General features: G+C 43.1%; 1 protein-coding gene across 1 annotated transcript in view; it reads right to left on the reverse strand.

Annotated features, from left to right (window-relative positions):
• PSMB7 (proteasome 20S subunit beta 7) overlaps nt 1-23,145 on the reverse strand; it is a 58,816-nt gene that overhangs the window by 16,784 nt on the left and 18,887 nt on the right. Inside the window, exon 6 of the mRNA XM_019421182.2 lies at nt 12,813-12,871. Within this exon, the coding sequence (XP_019276727.1) occupies nt 12,813-12,871 (59 nt within the window). The remainder of the gene's footprint in view (nt 1-12,812; nt 12,872-23,145) is intronic.

Raw genomic sequence — 23,145 nt, forward strand, 5'->3', positions numbered from 1 at the left:
ACGAGCCTCTAACCACAGACAGCCTCTTGGATTCCTGACACACAGCCTTACTTGACAGTGAAATTCAGGGGAGTTTCCCCCTCTTCTCCTGAAAGCCACTGTTCAGTAAGTAGCTACGATTCAAAATTTTTATAAAATAAGAGTTCCAGGATGGAAAGAAATCAGTGAATAAAAATAATAAAAGAGTTTATTTCTTTTTCCAAGGAGCTATGGCAGTCCAGTCTTGGCTTGAGTAACAGAAAAAGACAACCCAGATAAAGGGGACATTTTTAGTGTCTTAAATTATGTCCCTGAGACCCAAGTTAGCAAAGACCATTTAATTTGGTAAGAGACGGATAAAGAAGTTCATGTTTTCTCTTTGATAACATGATCCAGAATACTGTGTTAACAATAATAACTTCCTATTAATTCTACCCATGCAATTGAAAGTCACCAAACATTTATTTCTATTCAACATTAGAAACTAGCTCTTGCCTCTCTCTGATTGAAGAGCTGCTGGTCACAAAGAAGTTACATTTTGCCTGCTGGATCTTTGCCACAGGTGCAGCAAGCAATATACTCTGAAATATTTCTCCTGTATGGAATATTTCCCCCTGCCTTTCTCAGTTACAGGAAATATGTAAAGTGAAAACATTTCAAATGGGAACACCTGCTCCAAAGAAATGCATCATAAATAATTACCTATATACCACAGAGTAAAATAATCCCTCCTTTTCAATCTACTTTGCCCATAGCTGTATAAGAACGTTCCACCATCATACAGAACAGCCTCCTGCAATCCTACCTCTGGATCGCAGCACCACGATGAGACATCACATCGTGTAATGTCTCGCATTCAGCTGGTGCCCAATAAGTACCTGCTGATTGATTACATATTGACTTTACAAGAAAACGAAATTCAGTGTACATAAGCACAGTGGGAAAAATTTTTGCACAGAAATGTTTTTGGCAGAAAACCAACAAAGAATTCTCCAAGCCAGTGACTGTGGCAGTGTGGCACCTGCAGTACTCTCCACACGGCCTCAAAGATCTGGAGATAGATGACTTCGCATTTTACACAGGATCACTTCCCGAAGATCTGCGGACTACTGAAGCCCAGAGGCCTGGCCCCCAGAGGAGCCCATTCCCAGCACGCCGGAGATTTTGGTAAGCTACACCTTTCTTTCTGGGCCTCCTCCCATCCGATCCCCTTTTATTTCCTGAAACTAAGTGGGAAAAATTAAGACACCCTTTCTAAAATTTCCTTTGCCCCTTCCCTGAAATATTCCACTCTGAACTTCAACTTGTATCACAGACAGAAGAAAAACAGTCACGGTGGACATGATGGCCAGCCACCACCATTAACTGAGGGTCTGAAGACAGAGAGGCGAGGAGGACAAACAGACTCAGCCAGATGAATGGACACTGAAGTGGCCATTCCTAAGTCAAGGGAGACTAAAGAATCCCACAGAATCAGGGGGAGAGAAGCATTTACTTGTGAAATCCCAAACTCTGTACCATAGGGAGCAAAGTCCTGCTCTTGAATCATCAGGAGTGAGACCAAACTTCCATCTGCCTTATAAAACATCACAAAAGGAAAAGATCCAAGGGAGTAACCTTAACTCAAGAAGTCCCTTTCTGCCTCTGCAAATTAGATTCACTAGTGTGCTCCAACTTAAGAGAACATACTCACTTTGTAAACGGGGGACAACTCAACATATCCGATCTGGTAAGACGCTTTAACGACCATCAGTAGGGTCTCCTTATCATCTAAAGGTTTAATAGTGATTCTCCCAATCACCCATGGAATCATAACGCCAACTTCACTATCTGTTTATTTCTAAAATTAACTGTTTAACTCCACTGGAAGTCGCTACTTAAGAATTCTACACAGGGCCCTGGGGATTATATTTTTGGGTTCTGACATCTCTAAAAAAAAAAAAAACCTAATGCTTTACATTAAATACAACCAGAGACAAAATTATTAAGGAACATTAATACATTTTTTATTCAACAATAAAGACACAACTAATGCACATCCAGTGACCCAGCCCACTTTGGAAACCAGTCTGATGGTTCCTCAAAAGGTTAAACGTAGAGTTACCATACAACCCGGCAATCCCACTCCACGGTATGTATACCCAAGAGAAATGACAGTATATGCCCCACACAAAAACTTGTACACAAACATTCATAGCATCATTATTCATAATAGCCTAAAAGTAAAATCAATCCACATGTCCATCAACGAATGAATGGGTAAATAAAATGTGGTTATGTCCACACAATGGAATAGTATTAAACCATAAAAAGGAATGAAGTACCAATACATGCTACAACATGGATGCAATATGAAAACATTGGAAGTTACAGGAGCCAGTCACAAAAGACCACATGTTGTATAATTCCTATTATACAAAATGTCCAGAAAATGCAAGCCTATAGAGACAAAAGGTAGATTAGTTATTGCCCAGGGCTGGGGAGGTTGAGGGTAAATGAGGAGTGACTACTAATGATGATGGGCTTTCTTCTGCAGGTGATGGAGATGTTCCCAAAGCGACTGTGGTGATAGCTGTGCAACTCTGTGAACAGCCTAAAAATCACGGAACTGTACACTTACAGTAGCTGAGCTGTGCAGATGTAAATTATATCTTGAACAAGCTACTATTTAAAAAAAGGCCTGCAACATTTTTATCTCATTTACTTATTTCAGAGAGAGTGAGAGCATGAGTGGGGGAGAGGGGCAGAGGGACAAAGAGAGAGAATCTCATGCAGGCTCCAATCTCAGCACAGAGCCCGATGCAGGGCCCGATCCCACCACCCTGGGGTCATGACCTGAGCTGAAATCAAGAATTGGACGTTCAACCGACTGAGCCACCCAGGCACCCCGGCATCCAACATTTTTAGACTACAGGACCTAATAAAGAAGAGTCAAAACATCCTGTGACACATCACAAGTCAAAGAACTCACATTCTAATAGTATTTTTTTCAAAGCTAGAGATCACAGTAAACAAAAACGTCAGCACAGATCCTTAAAAGCATTTAATATGAAAGAATTTAGGCTCTAACTATATATATTTTTCCCAGACATACATAAGACCCCTAAACAGATGTAGCAACCAGACAAACGTAAAATCTGGAAAAGTGCGTCAAGTTCAGCTCATTAAGCTGACACCCATTAAAGTTTAACAAGAAAAACAGTCTTAAACCCCATCAATATCAATACAGGACAGAAAAACCATTGTTTATGAGAGCTAGCGAAGGTCAGTTTTTTTTTTTTTTTAATTTTGCATTTACTTAAAACTCTGTTTGATGCCAACAGGGTTCAAGTCGCACAGGAAGGTGCTTCGGCTAAACACTGATCGTCTTCCTTGATCTCCATTGTCTGCTGTGTGGGTTCCGCCAGCAACCCTCCCAGCGAGTGGTCACCTACCCATGGAGTCATTAAACCTCTGAATGTCAGCTGGCGGGATTAGCCAGCAGCTTCCACACCTGAGCCCCCGTGGCAGGGACAGAGGCATTTGGATCAAGATCACTAATGAATACAGAATTCATATGCCGCTTGTCAGGGCTCCTGAGCTCAGAGTCGCACAGATGCAACCGAAATAAGACGGAGGACAGAACAATTGTTGACGAAGATTAAAAAGTTTTGGCAGTTGGGAAAAAAAAGAGCACCTCATTATTCAAATATGATAGTCTTGCTTATTTTTTTTTTATTTTTGTTCAAGTTATTCATGATTTGCCTCAAATGGACAAATGCCATTCACCAATATTTAAGGACTTCTTGGTCTCATTACTAAATCTGAAGAGGCTTATGCCAGCTAAACGCTACCTATATAGAGAAAACAGCTTCCTTGTAAATATCTGAAAACTCGCGGGGGAAGAAAGCCAGTCACGGGGTATTTGGGGTGAAGAAGGGTTAAAAGATGAAAAAGTCCGATGAATTCAAAGAGGAAAAAAAAACATATATTTTTCACAGCCAAGTGACTTTTTTTTATAGATCCCAATATCTCTGGATTTCTAAACTTCCTTGCGTCTTTCTGTTCCTGGGCTCCTTCCAATCGCTGAGCTCACCGAAGAGGTTTACGCACCTCCACTGACATTTGTTTGGCTTCCTGCCGTCTTCACAAGACCTCATCAGAGAAAAGGAACAGCCCGAGCAGCCCAGACCTCTGCTCACCTGGAATAAGATGTCTTCCCCACTCTGTTGTCAGAGAATCTCAAGCCTAGCAAGGAGGCAGAATGGCACAGTGACGGATCGCGCCGGAGGGCTCTAAAGCCAGACCGACAGACCGACCGGGATTCAAATGGTGACTCCACCGCTGACTAGCTGTGTGACCCGGGGCAAGGTATCTGACCTCCCCACATCCTCATGTTCCGCTCCACAAAACAGCGCTAACAAAGTACAGGCCCCGCACAGTTACTGAAAAGTAAAGGAGAGAATGCCGAGGAAGCGGTTAGAAAAGTCTGGCACAGTGTGCCAACACTCAACGAGCATCGGCTACCGTGATTACTGGATCTTCATCACCTCCTCCCCCGTCACCGCAGAAAGGCAAATCCTTCCACAGCCCGTGGTATGGGTTGAGCAGGCTTCTTCTACTGTCATTATGACCTCCCCACAAGTCTGTCTCGGATTTTAAGCTTCTAGATGGGAAAGAGAAATCGCCTCTATATTCTGCTATAATCTCCAAGCCTGATGCAAGTACAAATAATCGTATCTAGTCGTTGCTATGTGAGGTTTGTATCCTACCACTGAGTAACTGTAAGACAGAAGCAGCTGCCATCTTTTAGAGCCAATTTTGTGTGAGCCACCATATAAGGTGTTTTACAGACCACATCTAATCCTGACAGCGACCTCGAGGCAGGTCTCTGGATCCCCATCTTCTAGATGAACAGTCTCGGGCCGTGGCTTACTCAAGAGTCATGCCCTGAGGACAGTGGAGACAGGCTCACAGCCCAATCCTCTAGCTCCCAAGCAACGCTGCCCCTTTCCACCTGAGCACACCGAACCCATCCTCCATGTGTTCCCTGGGGACCCGTCTATGTGCCAAACTGAAGAAATTCCTCTTTTTAATCAAAATAATGCAGCTCACTTCCACCACTGTCCATCTGCAAAGGACAAACGAATCTGTAACTTCAGTATCTTTCTACTACCAGACTTAAAAAAGAAAAAAAACCCAACTATAGTTACTTCCAAGATTTGCTGTCAGGACACCATATTGGTATGAACTCTTTCATTATTTAAAGTGGATCTATAGCTGCCTGCAATGACAGATTAATTGTTTCTTCGGTAGCTAGGTGTTTGGCATCACGTCTGTGAGGTAACCACAAGCCTTTAGGGCGATAGCTGCTCACATCTTTAGCAATCTATAAGGGCTTCTCTAGAGGCCAGCACTTGCCGAGCGATGAAATATGACTCCATAAATCAGACGGCTGAAGTGGCACTTGTATACGTCACCATCTATCTTCGCGGCTTCCCTCTGAAGGGTACAGGGTAAGAGCTCATCCCTCGGTATTGTGACCAGAGAAAGGACCATCAGAGTTGGCACTGACTAAGCATGTGCTACTTAAAACTGAAGACACACTAAGACTGGGGAAAAAAAAAGATCCTGCTGGTGTTAGCACGCCTCAGGCAGTGGTAGGAGCTTCAGCAACTCATCTTCAAAAGGCAGAGCACCAGAGCTCTAGAAACCTGCAAAAATTGGCTAAGCCTGCAGTCTTCATTTCTTTAAGCTGAGCATCTTCAAAGTCTAGAATTCTAACTGTAGGGCACAGCAGCTGCCACTGCAGATCTGATCCTCTCCGCTTTTGGCAGCTCTCAACTTGAGATTCTAGCAAAAGAATTTTTCAAGTTGCTATTATTGCCTGTCATGGATTTATAAATATTGTGCACTATCTGCTGTGGCATGGCTCTCATGGGACGCCAGAGCATGCCAAATGCATAACAGAATGAAAAACAGTTTCTATTCTTCAAATAAATGCTAATTTTTTTTAACTGTGCTCACACGATGTGTTTGGTGACCAACTTCAATAGTACAGAATATGTATCAGAGAGGGGGAAAAAAGCTGATTGTCTTTTCCAGCAGCATTCAGCTGCTACTTTCATTAAGCTTGTTTAATTAGATTCCAGATGCTAATTTGCAAGTCGATACCAGAGGGTGCAGGACAGTTTGCCTTTGAATCATCTCCCTGTGATGTGAGGGTCCTGCCGCACACCGCTACCCTTCAGCGGCCCTCGCACGCTCTTCTGACAATTAGTGCAAAGAGGGGACAGTATTGATCTTGACAGACTAAATATTAATCTTCTACCCGTTTTAATGAATTATAATCTTCAAGAGTTTAAATTTCTCACTGGGCAAAATGAAAACATTCCTTCTTACAAAGAAGTGGGATGGAAAGAAAACTAACCCAAGTTATCTGATGGATTCCTTTCATTCCTCCCCCGCCCTAAAATAAAATGTTTTTATTTCAGCAATTGTAACAATTTTCAAGATACACACCCTCACAAGGCTAACACCATTATTTCCAGGTATTTCAGTCAAATCCCTTATACTTAACTGGAAAATGGACTCAAAAGGCCACAGTGTGGTTATCACCATTTTTCCTGTCTAGCCAGCCTTGGGTAATAACCAGGATCAGGGGCTTAATTCTTATCCCAGCTTTAACAATAGAAAAAAAAAAAAAAATCTGGGGGAACGGCTCCGTGCAATTCATCATCACCAAAAAAACCTCTAACGTAACTGACCCCTTGTCATTAGGTCAACTCACACATTTCAAGATCCACTACTCTGCTAATACAGAGCAAATAAGCACCTTTGCTGATAAAAATAAAGCGGGAATTTATCACAAGTAATTCAGTTTTTTTCTGCTTTCATTTCTATCACAGCTGAGTACTATGAACACCAAAGGTGAAGTTATCAAACCGCATCAAAGGAGGGTTAATCTGGGAACGATGAAGTAAAGCGGTTTTTGACACCTTTTCAACCACTCACTCAGCAAATACTGGTTTAATGCCCACCATGCACCAGTTACCATGCTAGGTGTGAGGAAAGAGAAATGAAGCACAGTTCCTGCCCTCAGAGGACTTCCAGACGAACAGCAAGGAGAAGGACGAGAAGATGAAAATTGCAAGACCACTAAAAGCAGTGTCAGGGTCACAACCGGGTTGGGGATTTTTTTTTAAATTTTTTAAATGTTTATTTATTTTTGAGAGAGACAGCGAGCACACAAGTGGGGCAGGGGCAGAGAGAAGGGGACAGAGAATTCAAAGTGGGCTCTGTGCTGACAGCAGCGAGCCCGACGTGGGGCTCAAACTCGGGAACTGTGAGATCATGACCTGAGCTGAAGTCAGACGCTCATCTGACTGAGCCACCCAGGTACCCTGAAGATTTTTAAAGACTCTACCTGTCCCTTAAACTCACATGGTTAGCTGACAGCTTCTGTGCAACCACGAACCAGGGCTTCCACCTGAGGCAAATCATCGGCTCAGATAACTTGAAACAGCAGAGGCCTGTCTTAGCCATTCATGAATCCCAGCTGGGTTTCATTGCTCTGCTTTTTGGCCTATAATTTCCCAATGAGCATCTGCCCTTTGCTCCATCTTTGTGTCGCCTGTGTACTTAATGGGGTGTTTGCTCTGTTGACTCTGCCCAACGCTGTAGGTTATTTGAGAACGGTAGTAGTTATCTTCCTCCGTTATCTCAAACAAACGTTCAGCACTTTCCAGGTCGGAAGAAGAGAAAGTCCCCTCAATTTCCCAAGTGGTTTCTGATGACTCAGATTTTACTTTAGTGCAGGGTTATTCTGTCTCAACTCATCAAACACCTACTGAACATAAGGAGCCGAAGAACAGAGATGATTTCATGGCCTCTGCCCTCAAGGATCTCCCCCTATCGAGGGCAAGTGAGGGAGATGTCCCTGAAAACAGCCATAAAACAATGGGACAGGTGTGTACAACGGAGGACAAGGACACAAATAAAGGAAGAAGCAACTGAGGGCATGCATTGCTGGCTGACACCAGCAGTGAGGATTCAATGACAAGCATGTACACCCTGTACTCAAAGAACAGCAAGCCGGGGTGCCTGGGTGGCTCACTCAGTTAAAACGTCTGACTTCGGCTCAGGTCATGATCTCCCAGTTCGTGGGTTCGAGGCCCGCGTCAGGCTCGGCGCTGACAGCTCAGAGCCTGGAGCCTGTTTCAGATTCTGTGTCTCCCTCTCTCTCTGCCCCTCCCCCACTCATGCTCGCGCTCGCTCTCTCAAAAATAAATAAACATTAAAAAAAAAAATTCAAAGCTGCAAGACGGGCTGTGGTGGAGTGGAAATGTAGCCCTACATTTCCCAAAGTTTAATATTCATACCCCTGGGCTGACACACGATGGGTGATGCCATGAATACATTTTTAATTTCTATTAATAGTGTGCACTCACTTTCATGTGTTTTGGGGGGAAAAGTAACCAACACATCAAACCCAGGATTTCACAGATACAAACTATATTTAAAAACTAAATTTATATTAAAAAGGTGAACTGAAGTGGTTGTAGGGAAGAAGAGAAAGGGAACTGACAAGAAACGAAATGAATCACAAATGCCAAAATGTGGGGTGCCTGGGTAATGCAGTCGGTTAAGAATCCCACACTCTCTTGGGGTGCCTGGGTGGCGCAGTCGGTTAAGCGTCCGACTTCAGCCAGGTCACGATCTCGCGGTCGGGTCCGTGAGTTCCAGCCCCGCGTCAGGCTCTGGGCTGATGGCTCGGAGCCTGGAGCCTGTTTCCGATTCTGTGTCTCCCTCTCTCTCTGCCCCTCCCCCGTTCATGCTCTGTCTCTCTCTGTCCCAAAAATAAATAAAAAACGTTGGAAAAAAAAAAAAAAAAAAAGAATCCCACACTCTCGATCTTGACTCAGGTCATGATCTCACGGTTCATGAGATTGAGCCCCGCGTCGGGCTCGATGCTGACAGCGTGGAGCCTGCTTGGGCTTCTATCTCTACCTCTCTCTCTCTGACCCTCTCCTGCTCACGCTCTCTCTCAAAATAAATAAATAAACCTTAACAACAAAAACCCAAATGCCAAAACCTCTCTAACTGTACACTTAATTAAGATCTGTGCATTTTATTACATGTAAATGGTAATGTCTCAATTTGTAAAACAGTGAATTCATTTTTAAAATATTTTTCAAGAAAAATAATAGCACAGGGGCACCTGGGTGGCTCAGTCAGTTAAGCATCCAACGTCAGCTCAGGTCATGATCTTGTGGTCTGTGAGTTCAAGCCCCTCATCGGGCTCTGTGCTGACAGCTCAGAGCCTGTGTCGCCTGCTTCAGATCCTGTGTCTCCCTCCCTCTCTCTTTCTCTCTCTCTCTCTCTCTCTCTGCCCCTCCCCCACTCACACTCTGTCTCTGTCTCTAAAAAAATAAATAAATATTTAAATAATAACAGTAGTAGTAGCACAGGTGGCACCTGGATATGGCAGAAACCTTAAATGTGATGTCAAATGACAAGTTCAAGAAACAATGCTATCCCAGCCCTGTCCAACAGAAATAATGTGAACCACCTATGTAGTTTTATATTTTCTATTAGCTACGTTTTAAAAAAAGTAAAATTAGGTGAAATTAAGTTTTAGTAATTTGTTATTTAACCCAATATACTTAAAGTAGCACTGTTTCAATATGTAATCAATAGAATATTATTAATGAAATTTATTTTCCAATCTTTTTATACTAAGTCTTTGAAATCTGGTGTGTATTTTCCACTCAGTGTGTTCTCAAGTCAGACTAGCCACATTCAAATGCTCAGTAGCTATGTGGGGTTGCTGGCTACCACGCTGGACCGTGTAGCAAAAGGCAGTAAGAACACGAGGTTTTTGAGGAGACAGGGGCTTTCAGTCTACAAATACGATAGTCTAGGACCAGCACTGTCCGAGGCACAGGTCTGTAGTTTTAAAAAAGAAAAAGAGGAGAGGGGGGCTATGGAGTACCTCTTATTGATTTGTTTTGACAATAAAAAAGCCAAGAGTCTGTTCAACGAGTCTGGACTAAAAATGACTGTCTGGCTAAAAATACGTAATTATGCTAGCCTAAAATGGCCCCTTCCCTACGCAATTCTGTGACGTATAGAACAGCTACCACCGTCCTAGCAATCCACGTACGCTCTGAGAGGCAGCAACGCTCTCCTGGGTCTCTGCGTGAGACATGTCCATAATCCTTTCTCATACTGGAAGGAAATAAGCGGATTTAGCCACCCGAGCCTGCAATCTCTAGACAGGCAAGAAAGAAAAGTCACGGAAGGCTTCTTGTCACGGAGACAGAAAGCCTTCCCGGAAAGAAGGAAAATAAAGTTGGGAAATCTGAAACCAAAATGTTTCCACGAGTTCTATGCAAACCAGAAATGACACCTTGCTGAATTCTTTCTCATAGCAAAGAAGTCACTAAAACTCATCCTCTCAACCTTGACTGGCAGTCTCAGCCTCCGCTGAAACCACATCACATAATCTCCATCAAAACAAAGCAAGGTGGCCAGCAGTCAGCTGCTCAGTCTTTATAATAAATTCTCTTGGTATCTATTAACGTCCCGTTAGAGTAAATACTATCCACAGACAGTTGTTATACTATTATTTGCTTTCTATTTACATTTAAACCCACTTCACTGGGGAAACAGGTTACTACCTTCTTCACAATGAAGTGATTCTGTTCACTGTCCATCTGTGTCAAGTTTCAACAACTTCAGTGAACAAAACCGGTCACCTGAAATTGGGAAATTAATTAATCAATCTGAAATGGGAATCTGGTCAGGCTGTTTGAAGGTCTCATAGCTAATACAGAACACTAAGTGGTCTGAGATGCATACAAAATTGATCTAAGGAACACATTCTTCAGACTGGTAATAGCACAAATTTTATTGAAGGGATGATCACATTTCCCTTTACTTCCTCAAATCACATCAATATTAAATTCATGGCCTTTGAATCACTTCAAATCCAAACTCTAAATAATGTAAAATTACTTTAGCAGAGGGTTAAAGTCACTTTTAATATACCTCATGCTTTCAACTTTTTCTGCAGTTCCCATTTTTCTCTAACATATGGAGGTTCCAATCAATTGGAAATAGACAAAGCTTTCAAGAAAATTTGAAAAGATTAATGTGGTTTAAAGGAGGGCTTGACATTACTGAGGTGATTTTCTAAACAAAAATCATCAGAGTCTTTCTCCCCATACCTTCGTTAGTTCTAATAGATTTGTGAAGCCTCAGGAACTCCTCTCCTTTAGTCTGGAGACTGGGAGACCTTTTTTTCTTTTTCTTTTTAAGTGACCTAGTACATCTTATTTTTTCTCAGTACTTAAGAACCCCAAACAGAAAATAATGCTGATCTGGGAATAAATTTTCACATTGAGAAATGAGAACAGAATCCTAATCTCATTTATAGTTGATACTTAGACCTGCTTACTATCCTTAATTGGAGCAAGACTCTATTATCTTTACTACGAAACACCTAGCTAAATCCTATCTTTAGTCATTATGTTTCAATTCCGGCAGATGTCCAACAAAGGGGAGAAATCTAGCTATCTGTGACGAAGTCACTTGTGTGTGCTAACGTCACGTACCAAGGGCAACAAGGCTTCTGGCAGGAGACCCCTGTCCTGCTTGGGCAGCATCCATAACCCTACATCCTCTGGCTCTCAGGGCACTTGGCCCAAACCTAAAGGGCAGAGAGAGAGCTTCAGGGTTCCGATGACAGCTGGTGCTCTGATGACAATGAGCTGGTGGAAAAATCAAAAAGTCTTAACATGCAATCTTCTCCAAAGATGGTTAGGCATAAAGCATTGTCAAAAAGCAACTCCCAGAGACATCTTCTGGTATCTAAAGAAAACAATATTGCGAAGGCAGAAACGGCAGATGCCTACCTATTAAAGAAGAGGGTATAAAGAGCCTACTAAACTGTCGAAAACAAGTTGCTACTCCCTATCACAAAATTAACAACTATCAACAGACCAAGAGCAGGTAGTGAAGGCTGCCTTCAGGACCTCTGTGCCCACAAGCTGGCTGAGCGGCAGGGACAAAGCACAGTGGAGGAATAATGCGGTCCCATGCACACAAGCATACGGAACACTCCTTCGAAAGGGACAATGGAAGACCTGTGGGTTTGTTCTTGGAGGTCTGGGAGACAGGGAAGTTGCTTAATGGTGGGTACATCTATCACTAAGGCAGACAGGTGGAATGCCATTCAGAAGGTACCACCCTCCCCCACCACCAAAGAAAATATAATACGGAACCTCCTAAAAATACATTGGAGACACCAGAGCCTGATCACCCTCTGAGCATGGTCCACTACACACGCGATCTTGTCCCCATCTTCTGCCAGATGCAGAACCATCTATAGGGACTTTTTAAGCGGCCTCCATTTTCAGACCAGGTCTGTGTAACATGCAAAGATATACACAGTTTCTCTATTCTCGGTGAGAAGACAAACAAACAAACAAACAAAAAAACTTGTCATTTTAAGATACCGTGACACAGAAAGCTGAGTGCACACAAAAACATTCCACGGTGCAGCAGCATCTACAGCCAAGAAGACTCCCGGACAGCCCAGAGGCCAGAGCAAATAGCTGAGGGGTGCTGGCTCCCCAAGCCTGAGGGAGGGCACGGCAGGGCCACTCCAAAACGAGGCTCTCGCAACCAACCTGTCTTCTCAGCAAATATGCTTATCTGCGCCGAAGAGCGTTCCAACTAACAGCAGTGCTATATAGGAGCTCTGGAGGAATTGGCAATCGATCTGTAAATGTCCAACATACAACTGGAAAAACACGTGAAAGAGGAGAAAACTGCAGGGACCGACATACCTCCATATCTGGCCTAAACTTATCTTCAAACACAGCCATTGCTGCCAAGGAACCAGAACCTGAAAGAAAAAAGATGCATTTTTAGTGTATTTACCAACTCCCAGCTTCTCCATGTCGAGTTTACTTTGGGGCAGCAAAAATGGCAAAATACGCCCAGCGTCCCACTCAAGCGCGGTGTAAATATTAATCCTACAGGGCCACATAAACCAGGTAAACAATGCTCTTCAAAAGCCTGAAGTCACACTTACCACTATCTCGGGTAAACCCGCAACTGGCCCAACATCCACCACTGACAGGAGTAATTGTAAATTATTCACAATAAAACGCTGAAGCATGAAAATGAGGTTATGGGGAATTTGTATTTTTTCAAAAAAGTGAATGGCACATAATTTCATACGTCCTACGCCGTTGAGACCTGTGCTCCACAACTGTGCCTTGGCAGGCTGCTGGGTACAGCGCTAAATACCAGGCCAGTTAGAAAGAATAGATTGTTTTAATGAGCTGGCCCTGGTAGAGTCACCTTGACACACGGGGAAGAAACCACAGCACCGGCAATGGTAATAGGCCTGCGAGCCGCAGCCACCAGGTTATTCCGGCTTCAACTGTAAAACACTTTATTATGTGGCATTTATTTGGAGCTATTATTTTTAGTTCGCACTTTGAAGAGTAACAGCTGAGTAGACAAAATGACAGACAAAGAAACAAAAATTTATTATCACAATAGCAAATGGCTGAAAGGTTATGCTGCATAGATATTAACAGACAGCAAATTCTCCCTACAAAAGTAGGATATAAAGGCATTACAAATAAGCGTGGGCCCCCTTTGAATGAATGTAAAAGGCAGCTCAGCACTATTTGAAAATTTAAACTTGCTTTGTTCAGAAACCAGAGAATCTTTAGAAAACCATCATCTTGTCTTTACAGAGTCCTGGCAATATTTCAGGATACTGTACTTTTGGAGAGAGGATAGAGTTGCCCACAATTTTTTACTCCAATTAGAAGATTTTTTTGGCATTTATTACTTTTTAACTTGTTTTGCATAACACTATCTATTTAGCTGGGTCACAGAGAAAACCATATTTTCTATTTAAAATGATTTGTGTACATCGCTTGACCACCTCAATGGTTTTAGCAAAGGAAAAAGGCAGCGATTAAACAGTTTCAAATGAGGTGTCCTGCTGATTTTATCAAGTCTGCTGAATGTATAATGAAAAAGGAGAAGCTGACAGCCACGCTGCATTGAGAAAATACAGACTACCTTATCTGAACCATTTAAGGAGGTCCAATTATAGATCAAATTTAAAGGGTAGAAACAGCAGATTTACAGACACAAATCAACGAACATGGTAATCCCGATGAATATGACAGATACTCCTGTTATGGAATATTGCTGTGGTTGAGGATCATTACCTTCCCAGCACCGGATACATCACATCTAAAGCAGTAGGAAGCGTCAAGTGTAGACCGGTATTACAAGCAATGACTATTCATTTAGGCTTGGGAGCAAAAGGCAACCCCATTCTCCCCTCTTACCATTTTTTTTCTCCTTAAAAAAAGGGGGGGGGGATCTAAAGAGATATTAAAAGCCCTTTAGAAAGGAGAGAAATTAAACAGCTATAAAACCAGTGCATCCAAATAAAACCAGCAGATAAGCAAGAGCAAATTCACCAAAGCCAAGTCTCTGAATTTCGTTAATAAACATGTCCTTGAAAACCTGAAAACAGAGTCAAAGTCCACCAACGTTCTGTGAGTCGCTCGTTTACTCTGAGATTCAGGGATCAAGAAGAAAAAGTAACTCCAGTTTTAAGGCCCAGGTGAGAGCCAGTCTTGGACTTCAGTAAAAAGACAAGCTGGTTCTGTGCGGAAAACAGAGGCCAGCTCTCATGAAGAAACAAGAAAACTGCAAATAAGAAAATCTCGGAAGAAAACATTTCTAGACACCAAATGTGCCCAAGAGCAGCCTTGCCTAATCCGATCTGGCTCAAGCATCTCCCTCTGAAGAGCTACGGGTAAATGTACCAGAGGCCTGAAATAAACGTTAGGACAAGACAGGGAAGGGCAGGGAACCTAAAAGCTAACAACTTTGTGGAAAACTGTAATCAATTACTGTATAAGAGAAAACTAAGCTTAAGCTTACCTTAAAAGACATTTTTCCTTAAAAATTACCAGCCCTGTTCTTTTTCTCTCAGGTCACCCTTTCTTTGGCAGTTCACCGTAATAAACAGGTTAATTTTACTCTAATTTTTCCCGGGCACATATATTTCCTTCTGTTTAGCTTCATCTAATATTTTAAAGAATGAAAAGTACTTTCCTCTCAATATAATAATTCTTCCTTTATCAAAAATATTATTTTTCCTGTTAGGGAACAATGCTGCAGGCAAAATTTCTATAAGCGGAAATTATGTACTATGTCTAAACTGTTGCCCAAAAAAGAGTCTCTTCAGTGTGGGGATGCTTCTCACATTATCAGAGAGGATGACTTTTTTTTTCAAGAGCTGGAAGCTGCAGGTGAGGTCAATGTAGAAAGGACACGGGGGTATTTATCCCGCTGTATTTCCACTTCCCCTTTCACACCATGCCCCCAACACACACACTCCAACCTACAGAGCACAGGCATGGTATGGAGAAGTCTTGCTAAACTGCCTGATTCTGCTGCTCTGGAGATCAAAGATAAGCAGACTCCAAATAAACTTGAAAAGAAAGGGAAATTCAACATTAAAAACAATTTCTAAGTCACTTGCAAATTAGCTCCTGCTCCCAGCTTTTTAGGAAAGGAGGACTCTGGCGCCCCCTTTTCAGAAATCCGTGGAAGCGCTAGGAGATGGAGAGCCGTGGACTTTTTGTCAACAGGTTTCTAGGAATCCCTGAACGTGTGCCGGCTATTTAGAAAACTGAAGTCAGAATTTCAAAAATGACTGCAATTGCCCAAAGTGGCCAGAGAACAAGATGCAAATCCTCACATAATTTCAAGGCAATGCAACTGGGGGAAGGAACAGAAGCTGGCCATTCAAAAGAAAAAATAGATGGTAAACTCCAAGAGACCAGTATTCAATAATTTCACTCAGGTTTCCTAGATCTTGCTTCCATGCCACTTAAAACTATATACAGGAAATCACCTAATGCCACACTAGTATAGCAGCCATGGACCGACAAAATGTTTAAATATTATATCCCATTTTTAAGCCACAGTAATGCCCTGATACATTCCATTATTTCAGCATCAACCTACCCAAACGTGGCACTTCCAAATCCAAAACCAAGGCAAACGATCTTCTAAGGAGCATTTACACTGGTTTTCTATTCCAAAACCAAGGTCACCTTAGACAATTAGTCAGAAGTACCTGGCTTCCCGTTCAGGAATGCATGAACAGAAAGGCCAGGAGACGAGGGCCTCTGCTTCAGACGGCAGGCATGTCAGGTGAAGGAAACACAGGTCAGAGGGAGGATGCTTTCCACAAATGCAGGATGGGCTCAAGGAGCAAGAGGTGTGAGGCCTGACCTCAAAGAGCTTATCTAACAGCAGGGAGGAGAAGGCAGCCTAGGAGGAAGAAACCAGGGCACCCTGAGCACCCGCCATGGGCCACGCATCACGTCATGCCATTCAGTCACCCCACTAAAGTGGTAAAGCTTCTTGTCTGGCATTACAGAATAAACACACGGCAGGACTCTGTCTCAGGCGTGACCTGAGGCAGTCACCCTCTCCTACCACAACTGGCCAGAGCAGACGTGCATGACCTTCCACGATCAGGTCTCTGTCTCCCTCGACCCCCTCCTCAGCCCTGACACATACACTTGACATCCCACCAACATAAAACTGATAATAATTTCCTAAATTATACCACTTCAAGCCAATCGCACCTTGGCACATGCTATGCCCTTTGCCCCCTTGACGGTCTACAGGATTCCTAGTCACCTTTCAAACCCCAGCCGAGACTGCTTGTTCCCACAAGCTTTCCCTGACCAACCCCCACCACGAGGGTTCGTATCTGCACCCCCATCCCTAGCAGTCTCAGGCACACAGCAAGCACTAAATAGAATCTGCTGAATTAAGCCAGGCTGATTTGAGGACACCTGTCCAAATGAAGGAGCTGGGGAAAACTCTGAGCTGGCCCTGAAGGAGTGATGATAGCAATAAATGCCTTGATAAAGTGGAAAAGACATTTATTGCCTAATTTACCATACTGGGGTGAATATAAGACAAACTCAGATGTGAAGCAAGTTCAGTGTTCAAAAGGAAAAAAAGGCTTTAAACCCACAAAACCATGTCATATTATATGTCCTGGTCTGGTCCAAACCTCTGTGATACCACAGGGGTAAAATGCCTTCCGTGGGCTCCTGCATTTTACTAGACAGCCCGTCTCATTCGTAGTCTCCATGTAGCTGCTCCTTAGCAACCTCCACCAAGGCTGCCTTTTGCAGCCCACCCACAGTTGCTGAGTAGCCAGTGTTGCTTCCAGAACAAAGTTCTTCGAAACAGAAAAACGAGGTGCGATCAGTGACCAGCTTTTGGAAAGACGATGGTGCAGGGCACCTGGGTGGCTCAGCTGGTTAAGCGTCCGACCCTTGACAGCGACTGAAGTCATGATCTTGCGGTCGTAAGATCGAGCCCCGCTTCGGGCTCTGTGCAGACAAGCAGGAGTCTGCTTGGGATTCTCTCTCTCCCCCTCTCTCTCTCCAAATAAATAAATAATAAATAATAAAAGAAAGAAAGAAAGAAAAAGAAAAGAGAATGGTGCAAGACATAGTGGTGGCTCCCTATTCACTGACTCACCTCCTGCACCCACCGTATGTCCCTAGTTCACCTCCCACCTCCTCCCTGCTCAACCCCTTGGGACTCCCAAACCACCCAGCAGCCAAGCTGTGGAGACAGGGATGGGGGAAGGATACAGAACGCAGCCCTCTTCCGCCTGAGGGGGCCAGGAACTGCCCTGCGCTCCCTGATCCACTGCAGTCACCAGGTGGGTACCACTGCACCCTGGCTGCTCCTGTTTGGTGGCCATTAAAAGAATTCCTCCCACAACAGATACCCTGTGGGGTCCCGGAAAGCAGGTCTGCTCCCCATCTCTGACCGTCGGGGCCTAACCCGCTTCAAGATGACAGTGGGAGCCATCCACACTGCTAACCTCCAGGAGAAGGGGGTCCCAGGCAAAAATGCCAAGGGGCCACACCTCCAGCCAATCTTTTAAAATGAAGTATCTGCTCTTATTAACAGCAGGCCACTGGTTTGGGGGCGGGGGGGGTGGGGGTGGGGGTGGGGAAGACCAACTTCTGTAAACAATGTAAAATATAGGCTGTGAAACTCAGGAAAATATATGCAACATGTAGGGCATCAATAAATAAAAAGGGCTCACAGATAAAGAACACCAATGTGCCAACAGAAAAAAGGACACAGCAGTTGCCAAAAAAAGAAAAAATGTGACAGGCCTGTACATTTAGAAACACTGTTCAAGTTCACTAGTAATCAAAGAAATATGAATTTAAGTAATCATTTTTTGACTTTTACATTTAACAAAGATTAAAAAAATAATACCCAGGGCTGACAAAGGTGTTGTGAAACAGGCAAATCTAACACACTAGTAGAAGAAAAATGAATAGAACTTTTTTATCAGGCAACTTAGAAACATCAATCAGAAAGGATAAAGTTCTACATCTCCACCAGCAATTCCACTGCTAGAGTCATTTTAAAGAAATAAATGGATAAGTACCCAAATTATGTATATAAAAAGATCACTGTTTAGATTAGCAGAAGAAAAAACAAAACAAAACACTAGAGGTAAACAATCAGACAATAGGAAAAAATAAACAATATTATGTATACAGTCATTAACACAATATTTTTTTGGCAATAAGAAGATGTCCGTGATAAAATATTCAAGAGGGGAAAAACATGTTCCAAAGCAATGTTAACACAGAAGCTTCTATGACACATATTACACAAATCTAGAAAAATAGAAGTCAAAATATTATGCTTATATCTGAGTGATACTATTTTGTTTACTCACATTTTTTTTATTTTTCTTCAAAAGACCAGACATTACTTACAATTTTTTTAAGGTATAAACTTGGAGAAAGTAAGAATTTGACATGGTAGAGGGATGGAAAAATCAAAAAGCAAAAGCAAAAACCCCAAGATCTTGCCAGCTGTCACCATCATGCTAAGAGCAGCAGCATGCAGCTGATTCCTGAAATTTGTGTCCAGGGGCCTGAAGGGCAATCCATGCAGGAGTCAATACGTCCAAGGAACGACAGCAATCAATCATCTCAAACAAATATACACACCGTGTCTACCACCGTCCTGAGGAGGGCCTCCTTAGTACGGCCTTCAAGGTAAAAGCATCTTTATCATGAAGTCCTCTGAGCAGATCAGCCCCAAGCCAGCTCCCACTTATCCAGAAGTCTACACTGTGGCACACAAATCACTAAACAACCACAATAACACAGTACACATAGTGTTTAAAAAATTTCAAAGCGCAGTCCCGTTGGTTTTGTCTGCTCTTCAGACATGGCAGATCGGAGTAGTCCCATCTTACAAAAGGGGAGACAATCTAGGAGGTGAGGAACTTGCCCACATCACATAACCAATCTGATTAGCAAATCTGGGATTTTGAACCCAGATCGTTCTGATGCTCCTTCCATTCCACCACGTGGCCTCTTACGTAGCAAAACCAAACGCGTGAAATCGAGATTAACAAGTAAGCGTGGAAACAGCTATATTTTCTTAGCTCCCCACTGCAAAAAAAGCATGCTTTCTAAATTGCTTTTTCTTCGGATTTCAGCAGAATGATTAGTACACATCTGGGTATGGTTAATTTGTGTAGTTTTGCTTGGAAATTCAAATGGGATTGAAATTTTAGTTACATGTTTTAAATGATTAAACAGATGCCGTTCACTGTTTAGCAATGCCACTCAAGAACCTGTTCTATTTATTTTAAAACAAGCCCATTCAAAAAGATTTTTTCAATAAAAAGAACAATGAAATTAGTCTTCATTTTCTAAAACCTCTGAAGGTATTTCTGATCTTAGCTTATCAGCATTAGTACTTCAGTGAGTGTGACCTTCACTTTTTCAGAAGGAATTCAGGACAAAATATGAAGGGTATCAAGAAAATTTTACTATCGATCACTTTTACCTGTTCTGTATATTCAAAAACACCTGAACTGATAGAGCTTGAGGGCAGAAGAATTTTGTTAAAAAGCCATGAAATGTTATTTTCATAGTGTTCTTTAAAGCACGAAATCAAACTCAGCAATTCTAGAATCTATGTTTTTAGACATGCTGAAGAAATTAAAGACTGAAAGAATTTTCTAAAACCCAATGCTCTAAGTCCAACTCTTAGAAGGAACTGAAAGCCAGCAGGCAGAATTTGCTTTTTTCTAAGAAGGTCTATGCTCACAAAATCCCAGACGGGAAAAGGGGAAAGCATTTACTGAGAGCCTTTTAGGTCCCAGACCCTGAACTCAAGCGATGTAGGTATTTCCTCTCTTTATAGGCAAGGAAACAGGCTCAACTAGTAAAAGCAATACAGTCAATAAGACGTGGAGCCAAGACTCAAACCCAGGCCTCGTGGCTCCACGTTTCAGAAGGGCAACTTCCCCTCCTTCCTTCAAGCAAACCATCCCAGGAGCCCGCCAGGCAGCGGCCTCAGAGGGCACACTGCTGCGCAGGAGGGGGCACAGTTCAGGCACTTCACTGCTTGCCCCAGCACATCACTGAGGCGCTGAGAGCCCCGCCCCGCAAGGCGGCCAAGCTGCTCCGGGACGCGCCATCACTCCCGCCCGAAAGCTGCAAGTGTGGCAGCCACGCCGCCCTGGCCTCAGCTTCCACCCCCGTACAACGTACAACGGAGAGGACGGCAGAACGGATCTTCCTCACCGCGTGGCTGGGAAGCTTGAAGGACACAGAAAGCAGAAGGCCTGGCACTCAGGAAAAGCCCAATAAAAACTAGCTATTGTAATTACTCTAAGACAAAGTCCCCGTCCTCCAGGAGCTATTTTATATAATCATCCTCAACAAGTTCCAGGGTTGGCAGTTTTAATGGAAACAGAGGTCTTCAAAATTTCTTTTCTCAAAGTCATGAAGTTCTGACAGGCAGCCGGAAATGGATTTCTACTGCTTCTCCCCCAAATCAATTTAACCAGAGCTTTTCAGGAAAAAAGCTGCTCCTTCTGCTAAGGAGCGGTCTGTTTTAAGTGCCCAAGGACCTGTTTGCCACCGTGGCCTGCCAAGGTGTAAGATGTATGCGGCGATAAGAGAGTAACACACAGAACATTCTAATCCATCAGTGTCAGATCTCCCAGACAGAGTGCTTACTCACACTTGCTCATTGTTTGTCAACCGGCTACTCGTCCCGGGTAAAATTCGGTGCTTTCCGCAGACCCATGGGTTGGGATCATTTTTCACTCCGTTCCTGTCTACAAGGACTAGTCTCCCGGTGTTAGTGCCTGCTCTGGAGGCCAACACCGCCAATGTATGAAGAGCTGATTTATGAATATAAAGCAATGTTGGCGCTAGGGGACCACATTCAGCCACTAGAGAGCAGTGGAGCACCTCACATCGCTCGGGAAAACCCAAGACACCGACTTGAAATGGTTTAATTGTATGCGTGCATTTCATTATAAGTCCTGGCCAAAAGCTTCCAGGCGAGGCAGGCCAAGCAATCAGACAATCTTGCATGGGTTGCTGAAATCCAGATTTGTCCTTTGTCAGCATAAACAGTTTAATTTGATGTTTTCACTCCTGAGTAAGCACTGAGTATTACATTTAAACCCCTCGTGAGGGGAAAGAATGCTTCCTTTTCATCAGCAAATGTACCTCAATGTCAAAGAGTCTACCTTTTATTCCCAATGAATAAAAAAAAAAAAAATTATTCTGTTTAATATGCTTAGAAATAGATTTTTAAAGCATCTGACATTTTCACTCAAAAACTAATGTCCCCAAAAAATGCAGTTCCTTTTCTAGATATAATCAAAAAGGAGTTAAATTTTACTCTAAGTAATTTAAAATGCCACTTGAAGGAAACAGGGACTTTTTTTTATAACTGCAACTGCAACATCTCACTGACCTGACAGGCTAAAAACACGAATTCTTAAGAAAAGACTAAAATCAGGGCATCCAGGCCTCAAAAGTGAAAGTTTCATTAATGTATTTTTAAGAAACGCCACGGTATGAGGATGGAAATGGTTCTCCTTCCAACAGAGGAGCCACCTAACCCTATGCTTGGGGGATAAGACGGAGGATGAAATCCTCTTAAAACAGGCCTCTCTCACTCAGTCTCCCGCAGCACTAGGCCCCCCCAGGACACCGAAGCTCACTCAGCACCGTGGGCGCGGGGCACCGACTCCTCCCTCCTGCTGGAGGAGCTCAAGGCAGTCCGAACGGACAGGTCTTTCACAGGCATCCTTCACTCTGGTCCACGTTTCAAAACAACTTCCCAAATTACAGGTTGTCCCACTTTGCAGGCCTTTCTCAAGTTTTCATGTCCCTCAGACCCTCAAGGACCAAGGACCACAGAGTTTAATAATTTGTAAGACACACCCGGCCTGAATCACCAGGAAAGGTTTATCTGGCCCACAGAGCCTGTGCGCAAATAAGAAATCCTACAGGGTGGAAAAAATGCGCAAAGCACCGTTACATGTATTTTCTCACTTAGTCCATCTGGGGATGAGCTGGTTTTACCTCCATTTTATAGACTGAAAAAAACTAAGTCCAGACAAGTGAAGGAACCTACCCAAAGTCACACAGCTAGTCATGACAGATACGGCTGACAGCAAATCCCTGCTCTAATGAACTCCACAGTGAAAAGTGTTCCGATGCATAAAATGACTTTCCGCTTAGTCTGTCCCATAAGTAAAAGACCATCGAACACTAGGTTAGAAGAGAATAAAGGCCCTTTTCTGTAGCAGGGCCAATTCTGGCCCACTTCTGAAACAAGAGCAGGTAAAGATGAATTAGTTAGCCTCACTCTCTCTGCAGCAGGGTTTAAAGCAAAGAAATTAAAACTGCAAGGGCTGCATTTCACCGTTCCGAAGAGTACTGCTGGCAAGGGCTTTTACTTGGGGGTAGACGAAGGACTGAACGCAAGTCAGAAAAGACTCTGACGGTAAAATGTCAGAGCAGGGAAAAAACAGGTGGAATAGCACCCTACGTATTAATTCAATTTTACCTAGAGGAGACATTAAATATTTTTTTACACGGAACCAAGAACAAAGTCCACTTTAATTAGAAAAGATTAAGAGCTGCGGAGGGCTGGCTAGATAACATTCCCTGCAACGACATGATGAATTTTAGAAGTAAACATTTTTCTCTTTTTCTTACATAACGGCACCATCTATTG

This window comes from Panthera pardus, unplaced genomic scaffold (assembly GCF_024362965.1).
Source record: "Panthera pardus isolate Hobbes unplaced genomic scaffold, ASM2436296v1 HiC_scaffold_20, whole genome shotgun sequence".
Lineage (NCBI taxonomy): Eukaryota > Metazoa > Chordata > Mammalia > Carnivora > Felidae > Panthera > Panthera pardus.